The sequence below is a fragment of the Orbicella franksi genome, chromosome 4, assembly GCF_964199315.1.
Source record: "Orbicella franksi chromosome 4, jaOrbFran1.1, whole genome shotgun sequence".
NCBI classification, from domain to species: domain Eukaryota; kingdom Metazoa; phylum Cnidaria; class Anthozoa; order Scleractinia; family Merulinidae; genus Orbicella; species Orbicella franksi.
The window spans coordinates 9,762,325-9,777,617 of NC_138148.1; the positions used below are offsets into that span (position 1 = coordinate 9,762,325).

Genomic DNA, 15,293 nt, shown 5'->3' on the forward strand with positions numbered 1-15,293 from the left:
TGGCAGAATTAGAAGAGGGGACATACTCTTTAAAGTACAGAAAAGGTAAACCACCTCGTCTCTAGCTACCCCTCCCTCACATCATTTTACGTACAATTAGGAAAAATCCCAGATTGTCACGTGCGTAACATAGGTTCACCAGTCGTGCCACATTTCGCCCAGTCAGTCTACATTCATGTGGTAGTTGAGTGAAAATGGATTTTACAGTTAAAGGCTGATCAAATTCTTTGATCTCTCTCGTTGGAACTTTAGAACAATAATGATGACATGCTTCGGACTTTTCTCAGCAAATTCACCTCAATGCGGGAGCATTTGCAGGAAAGAACTTGACAGTCCCTGGTCATGGCTAGTTTGTTTCTGTGCCACGTTCTTGATTGTTCTGTCGTTGGGCGTCTCGCTCAACTTTGGAGTTCTGTTTCCCGTACTAATGGACTATTTTCAGGAAACACGGGAACGAACAGGTCGGTTGATTTTGTTAGGTCTTTTTAAGGTGGATTACTACAGTTTTTCGCAGACTACTAGCGCGCGCTATGATTGCTTCCCGGGCGGCGGGGAGGGGGGTGGCACTGCCATATATGGCCGATATAGGTATGTGCCGCTGTGAAGGGTATGATTTTTAAGCAGTTTACTCTAGGATAGGGTATATAAATCAGAGCGTTTGGGTCTAGAATAGGGTATCATTTTTCACAAAACTGACTGGTTGGTTGAAGATTTTATCTAGAGTAAGGAAACCAGGAATTTCCACTTCAAAAATACAAAAAAAATTAAATCGCCAAGTTTAAACTTACGCAAATCAGCCTCAACAGTGTCGATAGATAGGGGGATTTGGGGAGTTTACTCTAGTATAGGTTAGCAAAATTCAGCTGAACTAGCTCTGGTATAGGCTACGGGTTCCAGGGTCCCAGCGGCACATCTCCACCCAGAAATTCCCAAAGTACCCCCCCCCCCCCCAGGGATTGCTTGCCAGACATCAGTATTATGTCTTGTGTTAGTGTTAAGTCAGTAGATTTATTATTTGAATTGTGTTAAATGACAGTTATGCTGTTTTGTTTATATCTTCCACAGCCTGGGTTGGCTCAGTTGGAATAGCGTTGACGTTTGCTCTTGGCCCTTTGACCAGTGCATTGGTGAATCGACTTGGTTGCCGCTTAACTGCAATCACAGGTGGATTATTGTGTGTCAGTGGCTTCTTACTCTCGTCTCTGGCTTCAAGTATCTACATCATGTATGTAACTTACAGTGTTTTGTTTGGGTTTGGTAGCAGCTGCCTTTTTGTTTCTTCCTATGTTATAATATCACAGTACTTTGAAAAGTACCGTTCTTTAGCAACTGGCATTATAGCATCTGGATCGGGACTGGGTGGTTTTATTGTTGCACCTATCCTACAAGCCTTGCTGGATTCCTTTGACTGGAGAAAGACTTACCGCATAACTGCTGGGATCATTGCAGTTGTTTGTGTTTTGTGCTTAACGTTTGATCCCACTGTAACAAATTCAAAGAAAGGGAAAAACCAAGCCCACAATGGAGAAGACAAAGAATTAGAAAGTCAAGATGAGCAGGAAGAAGGAACTACAGAAAAGCCAAACAAGTGGATAGATCTCTGTGTGTTTAAGGAGAAGGTGTTTGTTGTTTTAACCCTTTCATTTGCATTGGCCTTGTTAGGACATCACGTTCCAAGGTTACACTTGGTAAGATTCTGCTATGTGTAGATGTAAGCTGTTCACACTAGCATCATCCAGTGGCAGATCTAGCCCGGGATGGGCCCAGGGTACCTTGGCGTCCCCTTTTTGGCAAAGCACTTATAATAAAAATAGTAACAAAATTTGGAACCCCACTTTTGGAAAACATTTTCCAAGAGGTCCAGGCTTTTAGCCAGATTGTTGTCCAGACGTCCTGTGGACGGCCACTTTTTAAACAAAATTGTTTTATTTTTCATATGTTGCCTTACAAATTGTTCATTTGAACAGACCCTATAGCACGTTTTGGACGCCTACTTTTCAAATCCTGACTAAAAGCCTGAAGGGATCCCCATGTTATAAAGAAGTCTGGGGGCCTCTTCATACAAGCCCAATAACAGACTAGCTTGCAGGTTACTAAGATGAATTTTGTCGTCTGTTTGAGATATATAGGAAATTTCAGCCTGCTCAACTGGGATGAAATTCATGAAACAAAACCAAAATGGTACCACATAAAGTTGCATTGTTCACAGCTAGCCTATCATAGCCTGGTTGACTCTCTCGAGTTGCGATGTAGTCTTCTGTAATAAAGCTAATTCGCATACTTCTTAAGTGGAAATACATACAAGGCAAAAATTATGCCATTTTGGCTAATCTGTTACAAAAGGAAAGCCATTTTGTCAATTGAAACAATGTATGCCCCCGTTACCCATGCTTGAGTGTTTATATGGGAAAGTTTTCTTCCCAGTTCACCATTGCTGAGTTCTCAGTTTTAAAAACCATGATCTCGGTAACTGGGCTGGCCTGCCTTCTGATATGCATGTTCATGAACACATCAAAATTTTAGCAAAGGAAACAGGAGAGATAAAATGAGGCAAGATCTCAGTAACTGAGCCATCCCAGTCAACCGGGCTCATATGAAGACACCCAGGATCCATCACTGGTATTCCCGCCCAATTGACAGGGCTGGCATAACCTAATTACAGTCAATCTCATTCCATACTCGTCTGACTGACCTCAAAATGTCTGTCAAGGAAACGACAATCACACCAAGCTTGTACAATGTGAATCACATTAATGCAGACGTGAAAATCACAATGTTTTGGCTGTAATGTAGCTACATTTTTCATTTTTCTATTTGCACACTTGCATTTTTATAGGCATTAACTTGCATTGCAATGAATGTCAGGCCTTAAGGTTAGGGTTAGGCCTTCTGAGTTCCAAGATAAAAAATAAATTTCTTATATGAAGACAGTTTTGACACTGAATATGACTGTAATTACTCAGAATTGCAGTACATTGATTTTGCATTTTGACTTGTCCTGTGGGCTTGCCAAAGTACAACAAGGCTCTAGAAGTACTAAGTGTCCAACTACTATTGGCCACTAAGATATCATGGTATTATTTACAATATATTAATTTGATTCTCTCATTTTGTTTTTGCGTGGCAGGCAAAATTTGCAGAAGGCCTCCAGGTGTCAGCTGATGCAGCTTCAAGGCTTTTCATTTACATCGGTATCAGCACATTTATTGGCCGATTGCTCAGCGGTTTCTTGTGTAACATACGTTGTGTAAATCCCTTCTATGTGTTCATGGTTGGTCTTATTTTAGATGGCTCGTCTGCAGTCTTTCTTTCTCAAGCTAAACACTATGGACAGCTTATTGCATTTGCCTTTTCCTATGGATTAGCAGATGGTCTTGTAATAGGCACTTTTAATATTACCATACTCTACTGTGTGGAGCCAAGTAAGAGAGCATCAGCATTTGGTATATCTGCTCTTTTCTATGGAACAACAACTGCCACTGGCCCTCCTTTGGCAGGTAAATTATCACTGTAAATATGGGCAGACTAGATAATATAAGTTATATCTACAGCACCCTCAGCAGTGCGTCTGTTAACAGATGTTTAGATAAGTTTTGCCACTTTCAATCATCAGATCAGATTTTATTTATTTATTTATTTTTTTTTGATTTGCCACACAAACAAAAATAGAATTAAAGTACAATGTTTAATAAATAACAAAAATTAATATACAAGATTACAATGAAGATACAAAACTACAATTTATATATTAAAGGATAGAAAACAAAATAATGAGGGAACCTAATAAAAACCAAGGGGCTTGTAAGCTTAGGTTCCCTCTCAAGAAACACCAGATGACTAATTTAGATAAAGTAATCAATGGCAAGGCTTATTTAATGACAGACCGATAATTGCTTTAAGTTTTTTTCCTAAAAGATGCCAGTGGTGAAGAGCCAGAAATTTCAGGTGAAGGAGAGTTAAAAAATTTAGGATCTCGATAGAATACCATTATGGAGAAAATGGAGAATAGGGAGATTCCCATATACAGAGTATATGGAATACAGATTCCCAGTACTGAAAATACGGAGATTCCCATACTCTAGTGGGAAATAAAAGAAGCAACCAACTATGATTTGGCATAATCATAGCATTTTAAAATGAGCCAAACAATGATGAACTGACCGCATCTAAGTTGTCAAATTAAAAATCTAACAGTTACTCCACGCATACACACGGAGAATATTTGGTGGATAACCAAGGCATTTGACACAGAGTAAGACTAACCATCTCACACCCAACAAGTGCATAACTCTTTCATATAACCAGGAAAGTACATGTAGATCAAATAAATCTTGCTAATTTTGTGGCTGATGTCCACACTGCTTAGCCACTTAAATTATCCAGACCCAGCTCTTATTGCAGTGAAACGTATATTAAGCAGACTCTGCCCTTAATAATCGCAAACGTTTCTTCCCAGCAGATACTGACGGATCCAGGGGGTGCAGTGTTCCAGATAAGTAGGGGGTCTCAGGTCAAAAACCCTAAAAGGTCAGCCACATGACCCAACAAATTAATTAATATTTGGTGGGAACAATGGGAATTCCTTGTCGTCACCCTACATTGAAAACTCATCTGGAACCTTGGGGTGTCCCCTTAGTTAAGTACAGGATACACAGTTAGGATCATACTAACATACTTTAAGGTGATCATGTTTTTATCAAATTTATCCAACAAATTATAGACCAATTTCAATATATTAAAATTCAGCTTAACACAATAGACCTCAGTATGAGGCTCTGCGGAATAAACCCCACAAACTCTGTAGTTATTCCCCAGAGCCTCGTACTGAGGTGTATTGTTTTAAGCTGAATTTTAATGTATTGAAATTGGTCTATTGTGTTCAAAGTATATCTGGTTGCTTATCAGAGGCAAGAGAAGATACAAAGTAAGCGTCTCAATAATTGTGACTTCTTTTTCTTCCGTAGGTTTTATAACGGATCGTCTCCATACATATGTTCCATCTTTTATCATGGCTGCTGCAACAGAATATACAGCAGCAGCACTGCTTCTAATCCTCATCTGCGACAAAAAGAAGATGCAGAATTACAAACCTTCAGACTCTTCAGAAAGCACAATGCACAATGACCATACAGGTGTAATGCTGTGGGAGACCCAGGTGTAAATCTCACTAAAAAGGAGCCTCAAAACTTTTAATCAGCAGTTCAAATGCCTTAGCTTGCCAAACGAATTGAGGGCTCTGACAAGCAGTCATAATTTTTAAGATAAATTTATTCTTGTTTCCATAAAATTTACCGTGCCTGAATTACATTAAGACAATAAAATTGGCTGCTTGTTCATTCATACTCCAAGGTTATAAGACTCGCAAGCAAAGCTTACATGCCATTTGAAACTGAGGTTAGCAAGGAGTAGTACAATTATTAAACGTAATTTACTAACCAAAAAAAAAGTGAGAAAAACACCAGAGAACCACATAATTGATCTCACTACATTGACATTACTGAAAATTTTAATTTTCTATGTCATCAAAAAGAGGGTTATTTTGATTTCTTTAGAAGCTATTTATCACTGTGTATAATGTGATACAGTGAAGTAAATATATTTTTGCATTCTCCTATGGTTTTTTTCCTGAACGCACAAGAAAAAATGTCTCAGGAATTTTGCTCAAAACCTTATTTGTTTGCTTTGCTTTTATCAGAGCTTGGGGCCCTCAATAGGACAGTCTACAAGTTACAACACCCCGAGGGGGGTTGCTGCCAGAAAAATTAGGTGGGGGTGTGCGTCCCACTTCTGAAAAACCTTACTCTATTTAAGACCAAAACCTGCAATTTTCCCTACCCTCTTTAATACCTGACCCTTAAATCAATACATACCCTGTTTCAGACCCGCCTTGTAGTTCAAACTAATGTTGTAGGCATTGTGAGGGGCTCAGGGGTAGTGGAATAAAGCCCTAAGTGACTTTTGGAAAAGGTTGGTTTGACCAGCTTTGAAGTACCCCCCAACAAGTACAACAATTTATTCTTGTCTTCATTATTGGCCAAAAAGAACTAGTAGTAATAATAGTAAATAATAATAAATAATAAATAAATATTTATATAGCGCCTATCCATGCCTGCTCTAGGCGCTGTACAATTCGCCAAAATGATCTGTACTAATCTTAATAATTAAAAATGTGCATTTAAGAAAGTAATAGAAGGTAAAAATCGCTAAGAATAATAGTACTAATAGTAATAATTACAAGTAATTATTACTAGTTCTTTAAAGACAATAACTAAAATCAGTAAACTGTGAAAATTGCTGCTTAAGGTATTTCAATCCTGGCTGCCTCAAAATTTGCCTCAAAAGTCACTTAGGGCTTTATTCCATGCACCCCTTCAAGCAACCAACCAATTTGCCGCTTTGTTTCTTTGCAGTCTTGCCCCGATTACCCATAATGGCCCTTGGAGCGTGAAGGGGTCTATTGCTGTATAATATTTACGTTTTAGATTTATTTCTTTGCTACAATGCTAAATCATCTAAAATTAATGTTACTTTCCGTCACTCTTGCAACTTTAAGTCATGTCCGTAAACTCCTTTCACACTTGGCCTCCAGCATCGCTATGCGGGGAACATCGATCCATCTAGATAAAGGCTGTAGTGAGTCCTGGGACCCATACAACCAGTAAACTACGAGTCTCAGGCCCAAGAGTGTGAGTCCCAGATCTATGAACATGTGTTCCGTACACTTGGGGACAAATAGCAAGTAGACACGGGTTGGCCATTCGGTGTCTTAAAGACCAGCCTGTTGAAAGAGTGCGATATTTTGAAAATTCTGCCCTAGGACTCAGGATTCCGTTTTGACTAAACTCTATGATTTTCCATACCCTATTTATGACCTGACCCTTAAATCAATACCCTGTTTCAGACCTAGCTGCCTTAGAATTAGTTCCCTAGATTTAAGAGTACATGAAATTGTCATCTCTACCGTCCACAAGCCAAGTGTACTTTTTCAGCCACGGCTGGCGACGTTTTCGTCCTTTGGAACTAGAAGGTGTGTGCCGAGTTTTGTGCGGATCAGCTGCCCCACGGTGAAGCTGATTTGACACCTTAGGAAAAGAAAATGTCAAATGCCTGTCTAATTCCCGGGAATTGGGCGGGCTTGGAACTGACAGAGCCATAATTCACTGAGGTAATGGGTAACATTCTTCGAGCATATGCTCCTGTGTTACACCAAGAAACGTTATAAAATGTCCAGCTGATGACGAAATCTTGCCTTCTCACTTACGAGAGAACACAAATGGGGCATTCACGTTTTACTTTTCCGACTAGCTATCGAAAAAAATCCGCTTTTTGGCTTCATGTTACGTCGTGTTGGTAAGATGATTCATACACACAAAAAGTGCCAGTCGTTGCAGACCGCCTCGCATTGCCAACTAGTTCCGTGAGACTGAGTTCAGTCAGGTCGGCTGGGAGTTCAGTAGAGTAATCTCTGTAATGGCGACTTCCGTGATTCTGATTGGCAGTCGACTCGTTGTCGCTGGTCTGTTGCTGGTTTATAGAGGTAAGAGAGTCATCAAGATTGCTTTTTTCATGTCAAGTTAATATAAATGATACCGGGTCACTTCTTTTCATTCTCACGGAATGGAGAAAAAACTAGTGTGATTGTGATTTTAAGTTTACATGGTAAAGAATGGCGTAGCTCTTACAGGTAGGTGGGCCCAAGGTTCTTGTATTCTGTTGTCTTCTTTTTCCGTCGTGATTCACAGAACTAATCTAGCAGCAAATTCACAGGTATATCCACAAAGTCGCACGAACATATCCAGTGTTTACAGAGCTGGCAGAGGTTTAAATTTTCACGTGAGCTATTAATTAAGGTAAGGTAAGTTTACCAGGGTTGCCCGGTCAACAACGAGGTATCCATAGTGGCCCTGGGAAATAACGATATCTATTTTTAAAAAAATCTACAAAAATTTTAAAGTCGTTAGCACGCTTTATGCACAATTTACAGTAAAATAAAGTTTTAAGCATTGACTTGCTATAAAAGTTAAGAACACTTGGCGATAATTCCCGAAACATTTTGGCAACAAAACCAACTTTAAATTTTAGCGAGTCTTACAGTAGAATACGGCATGTTAAATTGACCAATCACAGCGCGCCAAATAACCGAGAAATATTACGGTATTTTTCATTGGATAAGTTTCATTTCCCGTATGTGTGAACATGGATAGTAAAGAGATTATCCATGGTGTGAAATAACAGTGCAAACTAGGAGAACGTATTGTGATGCTCAACGCCGTTAGCCTCCCACGCAGACGCTTTTAGGGCTCCTCACGCGTTCCTTCCCCAAGAACGTCTGCTCAACGGACCGGTCAGTTCCGTTCGCTGACGGTTAACCAATCATAGCTTCTCTTGCTATCCGTGGAAAGATGGACTTTGACCCCACGCTTCGACTAAAGAAGTTTGCGCCAAGCCGCAAAATGTCTAACATTAGGAGGTTTAAGAAATCAGGACGCGACGTCGAGGACAACGTCGATTAAAAAATTAAATGATTTTACGTTTCACCTACGAATCTCGCAATACTCTAAAGTCAGTTACTTTGTTTGGTAGTGTCACAATTATCACGAAACTGTATCTGAGACAGGGCGAAACATTTGAAATAAAACAAGACGCTTTCGGAAGCGTAACTGGGTTGTATTTATGATAGTAAATATTTCAGAATTGGAAAAAGGAAATGGTGAATTGTATATGCAGCATGGAAACCTAGAAATTACAAGGTATATCTTAAATTCAGTTTAATAATGTTATACACACTGAAATTTCTGCAAAATAGAGGATAGAAAAAATATGAAAGAATCAAGGAAGAGCTGAAGGTTTTGTCAATGTTGATGTGTTAAACTCAAGCAGTTACCTTTCTCATTGATGTGCTTGTTGTTTAGGCTAAATGACGGCCTCCATTGTAAATGTGGAATTTCAAGGCATAACGATTTTACATAAAAGAGTCGGCATACGAGTCAAGCAGCCCATCAGAACTGTATTTATATCTGGTTTACTTCTGTAGCATGGAGCAACCACGAGTATTTCTACTCCTTCCCCTCTGGATGGGATGCTGGTCCATCGCAGTGTTACCCCCAGCGGTAAATTTTGCACTTAAGCCGGGTAACAGCAACATATTTAGAAGAAATAAACTTATCATATCGAGATCTCAGTTGTTTTCCTGATGCTTTATTAATATAACTTTCTTCAGTAAGAGACAACTGTGTACCTTTCTTCGCACTATCATCGCCACTGACCGTACTGTTACTCACTTTGAACAAAACTTTCACGGGCACGTTGGCCGTCATTTTTCGCCTTAGTGTCAATTCCTTTGCTCAGTTCCACAACTATGACTGTGAACATTGCACTAAATTATAATAGGCTTCCAACAAGTTAGAAAAAAACCAATAAAATACATAATTACATGTAATGAAACGCAAGACAAAACCGCAAATTATCAGGAAAAACATTTAAAATCTCACTTCAAACTAGTGTTCCTGCATCATGGCTCCAATGATTTCCTTCATGTTATCTGGTTTCAGTTTCTTCCGGAAGGTATCGTTGCTTATATAAGGCATTGGATTGAAATAATCGGTTTACCTCTCCGATTCCACATTTCTTGAATTCATCTGGGTAGCTAAATAGCCTCAGATAAAAAGCACTAACTGAAGTCACTCGGAAGGTTTTACTCTAAAGGTTTCCAATATAAACTCTTCCAGTCGACCAACAGTACTGAATAACAGTCGAAACAAGTTCACATCTGAATGCACTTGCTTCACGGTGAAGTCAACCTAAAGTTTCCACTCTAAAAACTGGCAGCACAAACAGTCTTCTGTGATCGACCAAGAATAGATTCTTCTATCGTTTGAAAGACGCGAGGGAAACAAAGCGCACACGCAATGTCTTCTGGGTAGCGATTGCGCAATTTAGCCATTTCTCGACGCAGGAGACACCCCCGTTCGCATTTTATAACTGGGTTCGCCTACAGCAACCCAGTAAATAGAAAAATTAGTCACTGTGGCTCACGTTCTCTGGACAACATGTTTGGTCATTTCACTTTGTTGTTTTCCAGAGGACGGCAAAGAAATGAACCAGCAGGAATTATAACGCACGTGCACAGCCATTGTGTTGCTCATCAAACCGTTTCTTTAGCGACGTCCCCTTTGCCGTTGCCGTCGTGGTTTTCTTAAACTCCTTATTCTCGCGTATGTACGAGGTGCACTAGCAACTACAAATTATGTTAGAAATACCGGCAACTGATAAGATCCACATGGAGGTCGAAACCATGGTCTCCTCTGAACTAATGGCAAATACAACACGTAAAACAGTCAACAGACTTGCGTGTAAACGGCTAAATTTGAATCATGTGGTACCAGAACGGACAAAGGAGGAATAAACCTATACATCGATCAGCTCGCGAGACATAAGTTCGATCAAATTGATGGTAGAAATATAAGAAAGTCTCTAGACAAACGTATAGTGTAGGTCTCAGTTCGTGTTCAATACATAAAGCAACTATTGCCGCAGCCTAGAGATTACACAGGCATTTGCCATTGTGAAATAGGGCAAAATAACTTGTTAGTATTCAATCAGGTTTTTTTTGCTCGTGTTTCAATATTGTACACAGTTTGCAGCGAACGTTTTATCTTATAGCAGCGAATCATTCAGACCATTCAGAGATTCAGATGTTTCTGAGATTTTCAAGTTATTGCGAATTAAATGTTTGTCTACCTAGATGAATACAAGTTATTTGCCCAGCCAAGAGTAGCTGGCCACTACATCATTTGAAGTTATTCGTATTCAAGTTGAAAACCGTATGGAAGAGTTGTTCATGCAAGTAACCAAATTTGTCTGATTACGTTCCGGGATATGGTTGTTTTTTACGTTACCATGCACCAACAAATAGCGTAGTTCCATCTTTCTGTATATAAACCACACACAAACCACAATTCCTCGATTCGCTCCGACGAAGGGCTAACGCTCGAAACGTCAGCTTTCGAATCTCTTTACGGTGGCCAATTCACATTATCAACCCATTTGATAAAACCAAATGAACTTGCAAATGATCGAGTCCACATGAACGTCACCCATACTGAGCGTGAAAATCTGAATACACAGTTAGAGTGCATGTATAATAGAGTTTGGCGACAAAAACACAACTTTAGTGGAAGGCATGTCAATTGAAGACTGCAAAACCAAGGAAATCATGGATCAGTGAGCAACCCTAGTAAATGGGCACTATCATATTAGACTCCAATTTCGTCAGGAGTTTCCCAGCCTCCCTGACAGCCTACCAACAGCCAAAAAGAGACTGACGTAGATGCAGAGAGATCCTGTCTTCCATGCCAAACACAGCAGTGTTGCGGAGAAGTACAGAACCGAAGGGTCCGTCAATGCAGGTGCCTGATGATGCGCTTGTTAAGCTTAAAACAATATGGTATCTTCTTCACCACGCCCAGTATGGCATTCCAGAAAACCAGAAGAACCTAGGGTAGTTTTTGATTGTGCTTCTAAGAGTGGTGGAACATCACTAAATGGGGAGCTGTTGCGTGGACCAGAAAATACTAGCACCCTAATAGGAGTAATCCTTAGATTCGGAGTGGATGAGGTGGCAGTCACAGCAGACATAAAGAGAACTTTCCATCGAGTGTACGTGGCACCAGAGGATCGTGGAGCTTTGTGTTAATTGTGGTAGTCTAACGGTGATATATCAAGAGAGCCAAAGACTTATCAGATGTTTGTACATATTTTTGGAGCCAAGAGTCGCAAGGTATTCCCTTAGAAAGACAGCTAAGGACAACGAGAAAAATTTCTCGGCAGAGGTCGGGATTTCTTAAAGATTTCTATGTGGACGGCTTACTCAAGTCATTTGCTGATGCAGAACATGCCGTAAACCTAAATACACAACTTTGAGATTTGTTTGCTAGAGGAGGTTTCCAACTCACCAAAATGATTTCTAACCACCGTGACGTGTTGTCAGCATCCTCAATGGAAGAACGAGCTCCACACATTAAGGATCTAGATTTGAAATCCGACAGCTTGCCTTTGGATAGAGCACTGGGGATCCATTGGGACGTTGAGCGTGATAGGATCAACTTTGTGTTTGGTAAGGGAGAACAGCCAGAGAACCGCAAAGGAGTGCTGTCCTCGATCGCAACCATGTATGACCCACTAGGATTTGCCAGTCCGTTACTCCTACCTGGAAGAGCAATTAACCAGGAACTCTTCAAAATGAAGTTTACTTGGAATGATACTCCCCCCGACAAACTGTGTCTTCGTTGGAGAAAGTGGAGATAAGACCTTATGAGTTTGCAGGGCTTCACCATTCCTCGATGTTTTAAACCAGAAGGCCTTGGTAAAGGCGCACGAGCTGAGCATCATCATTTTGCTGATGCATCACAAGAGCTTGACTATGGGACAGCCTCGTATTTACGTCTCATCAATGATCAAGGAAACATCCATTGCAGATTTGTCATGGGTAAATCCCGTGTGAGACCCCTGAACGGTGCAAAAACTGTGCCAAAGTTGGAATTAGTTGCAGCCACCTTGGCAACCCGGATCAACAAAGTCGTTACAAAGGAACTAGAAGGAAGGCTGAGGATTGACAGTGTTACTTTTTGGACTGACCCAATGATAGTTCTGAAGTATATGGCTAATGAGAAGAGAAGATTTGTCACGTTTGTCGCCAATCGAGTTGCCATTATACGACAGGAGTCAGAGCCAAGTCAGTGGCGTCATGTCCGATCAGAACTCAATCCAGCAGACTATGCCTCTCGAGGAATCAAAGCCTCAGAGACCAGGAAACTTAAGAAACGGAAGAATGGTGCAGATTTCTTGTGGAAGGACAAAAATCAAACTGGGACCGGCTACGAAGAATAGTTGCTTGCCTCATTCGTGCCTTTCGTATACCCGCACATCCACAATCACAGGTTGAAGTGTATCGAAATTCAAAGACAAGCTTGAAGTCCAGTCCTACGCCTTTGACAGTCTTCGATGTTATTGAGGCAGAGAAGAAGATTGTGCAGGCCGCACAGGCACAGTCGTTCCCTGTTGAGACCGATAAGACAGTGATAACAGTTCAACTTGCTCGACTTAAACCATTTGAAGATGAAGGAATATTACGTGTTGGAGGAAGATCGAAACATTCAGAGCTACAGTATGATGCTAAGAACCCCATGATACTGCAAGGAGAGCACAAAGTTACAGGTTTGATAGTTCTTCGTTGTCATCATTTGACTGGACACGCGGGAACCTATCAAGGTCTTGCTGAAATTAAACAACGCTTCTGGATTGTCAAGGGAGCGTCTTCAGTTAGGCGCGTTCTCCATTTGCAGCATTAGGGCTAGACTATTTTGGACCCCCTTATGTAAAGACCGGGTCCAACACCAGATCAAAGAAGAATGCAAAGCGTTATGGATGCATCTTCACTTCCCTAAGGCACCGAGCAGTCCACATAGAAGTGGCCGAAGACCTCACTACGGATAGTTTCATCATTGCCGTTTTGTGCTTCGTTAGTAGACGAGGTCCTCCAAGGGTCATCTAGAGTGATAGCAGTACCAACTTCAGAGGGGCAGAGTTAGATGTCGTCAAAGCTTTGCAAGTGTGAGAACAAGAGAATATTAAGACCACCTTAACCCGAAGAGGCATCGACTGGAAGTTCAACCCACCAGCGGTGAGTCACCAAGGCGGAGTTTGGGAAAGACTCATGTGTTTCATCACAAGAATTTTGTACTCATTAGTTGGAGAACGCCTTTTAAACGATGAAGCATAGCAGACATTTCTGGTAGAAGAAGAGACGGTTTTGAATGATAGGCTGATTACACTTGTGTCAAGTGATCCGCAAGATTTAGAAGCGCTGACGCCAAACCACATCCTTCTGTCACGCAGAAACCCCTCGTCTGCTCCAGAGGAGTTAGAGAATCAGATAAGTTCAAAGCAAGATAGAAGTGCATTCGTCTCCTTTTTGCCAACACATGGCGCCAAAACAGGTTACGTCCACAGCACAACTTTGAAGTAGGAGATTTGGTTCTAATGGCAGATCGGAACACGCTGGCCTAAAACACTGGTTGGGCAGACATTGAAGACAATGGAGGATTGGTACGTCAAGTAGTCATTAGAACGGCAGATGGAGTCTACCGCCGAGATGTGCGAAAGCTCTGTTTGTTGAATGAGAAGTCACTGAGCCGCATTGAGGAACAAGAGAGACCGGTGTGAGTTGTACTCAGGCAATGACATATGACTAGATCGAGGAACAGTATTAAGACATTAATACATAGTTAAGAGACACTGAAAATAACCGACATTGGTTTCATTTTCACGTATTTAGTGACTGTTGTTTAAGTTTCGAAAGACTCCCACGTTGTCTTTCGAGGGGGGGGGAGGGGGGTAGGGCGCGTGTAGGTTTCAGTTCGTGTTCGATACATAAAAAAGTTATTGCCGCAGCCTAGAGGTTACACAGGCGCAATTTTCGCCACATTGTGGAATAGGATATAATAACTTCCAAGTATTAACGCAGTTCTCTTTGCTCGTGTTTCAGTATTGTACACAGTTTACAGCGAACGTATTATTTTATTGCAACGAATCATTCAGACCATTCAGAGATTCAGATGTTTCTGAGCTGTTCAAGTTTTTGCGCATTAAATGTTTGTCTACCTGGATGAATAAAAGTTATTTGTCTGGCCAAGAGAAGCTGACCACTACATATAGCTTTCTCGAAGTAATACTACGGTGTCTCAGAAGAAAAACCGGACGAGGATAAATTGAAGATCATTACGGTGCGTTTACTGAAACCGGGGCCACCCAGACAATGAAAACCAATCAGATGGCAAAACTGAAACAATAGATTCCAACATTTTCAAATCCAGCCAAACAAATGTCCGGTACAAAACAATGAAATCTAAACTTGTTCGTTACTGATATCCCTGATAAGAAGCAACATAATGTACTTGCGAAATAGTTCTAATCAAACAGCCGGGCTCGGGGCCACAATATAGAATGCAAGTAAGCAACATGTCACAGAAAATTTCTTATTTTGGCCCTCGAAGGTCAATACTTAGAAGCTTAAAAACATATCTTGCAATAGAAATGGGCCATTGAACCATGCATTTATAAGCACTTGGCAAACGACACAGGTGTCAAGTTCTGTGAAGTGACATGCAGATAACAGCGGATTTGTTCTTTCAAGACAAAGGCTATCCGCAAGGCTAACCGGTCCGTTGAGAAGACAGAACGCTTGACGAACCCTAAGAGCGTCTACAACAACGTGAAATTGTTCTCTGCTTAGA

At 40.8% G+C, this 15,293-nt stretch overlaps 1 protein-coding gene across 1 annotated transcript; it reads left to right on the forward strand.

The window, feature by feature from the left end:
* Positions 1 to 179: 179 nt before the first annotated feature.
* LOC145483335 (monocarboxylate transporter 4-like) lies at positions 180 to 6,044 on the forward strand. The gene is made up of 4 exons (XM_081461837.1): positions 180 to 461; positions 1,066 to 1,688; positions 3,128 to 3,497; positions 4,965 to 6,044. Exons 1-4 carry the CDS (start codon positions 260 to 262, stop codon positions 5,159 to 5,161), a joined length of 1,392 nt encoding a protein of 463 aa, XP_081317963.1. The 5' UTR covers positions 180 to 259; the 3' UTR covers positions 5,162 to 6,044.
* Positions 6,045 to 15,293: the final 9,249 nt, after the last annotated feature.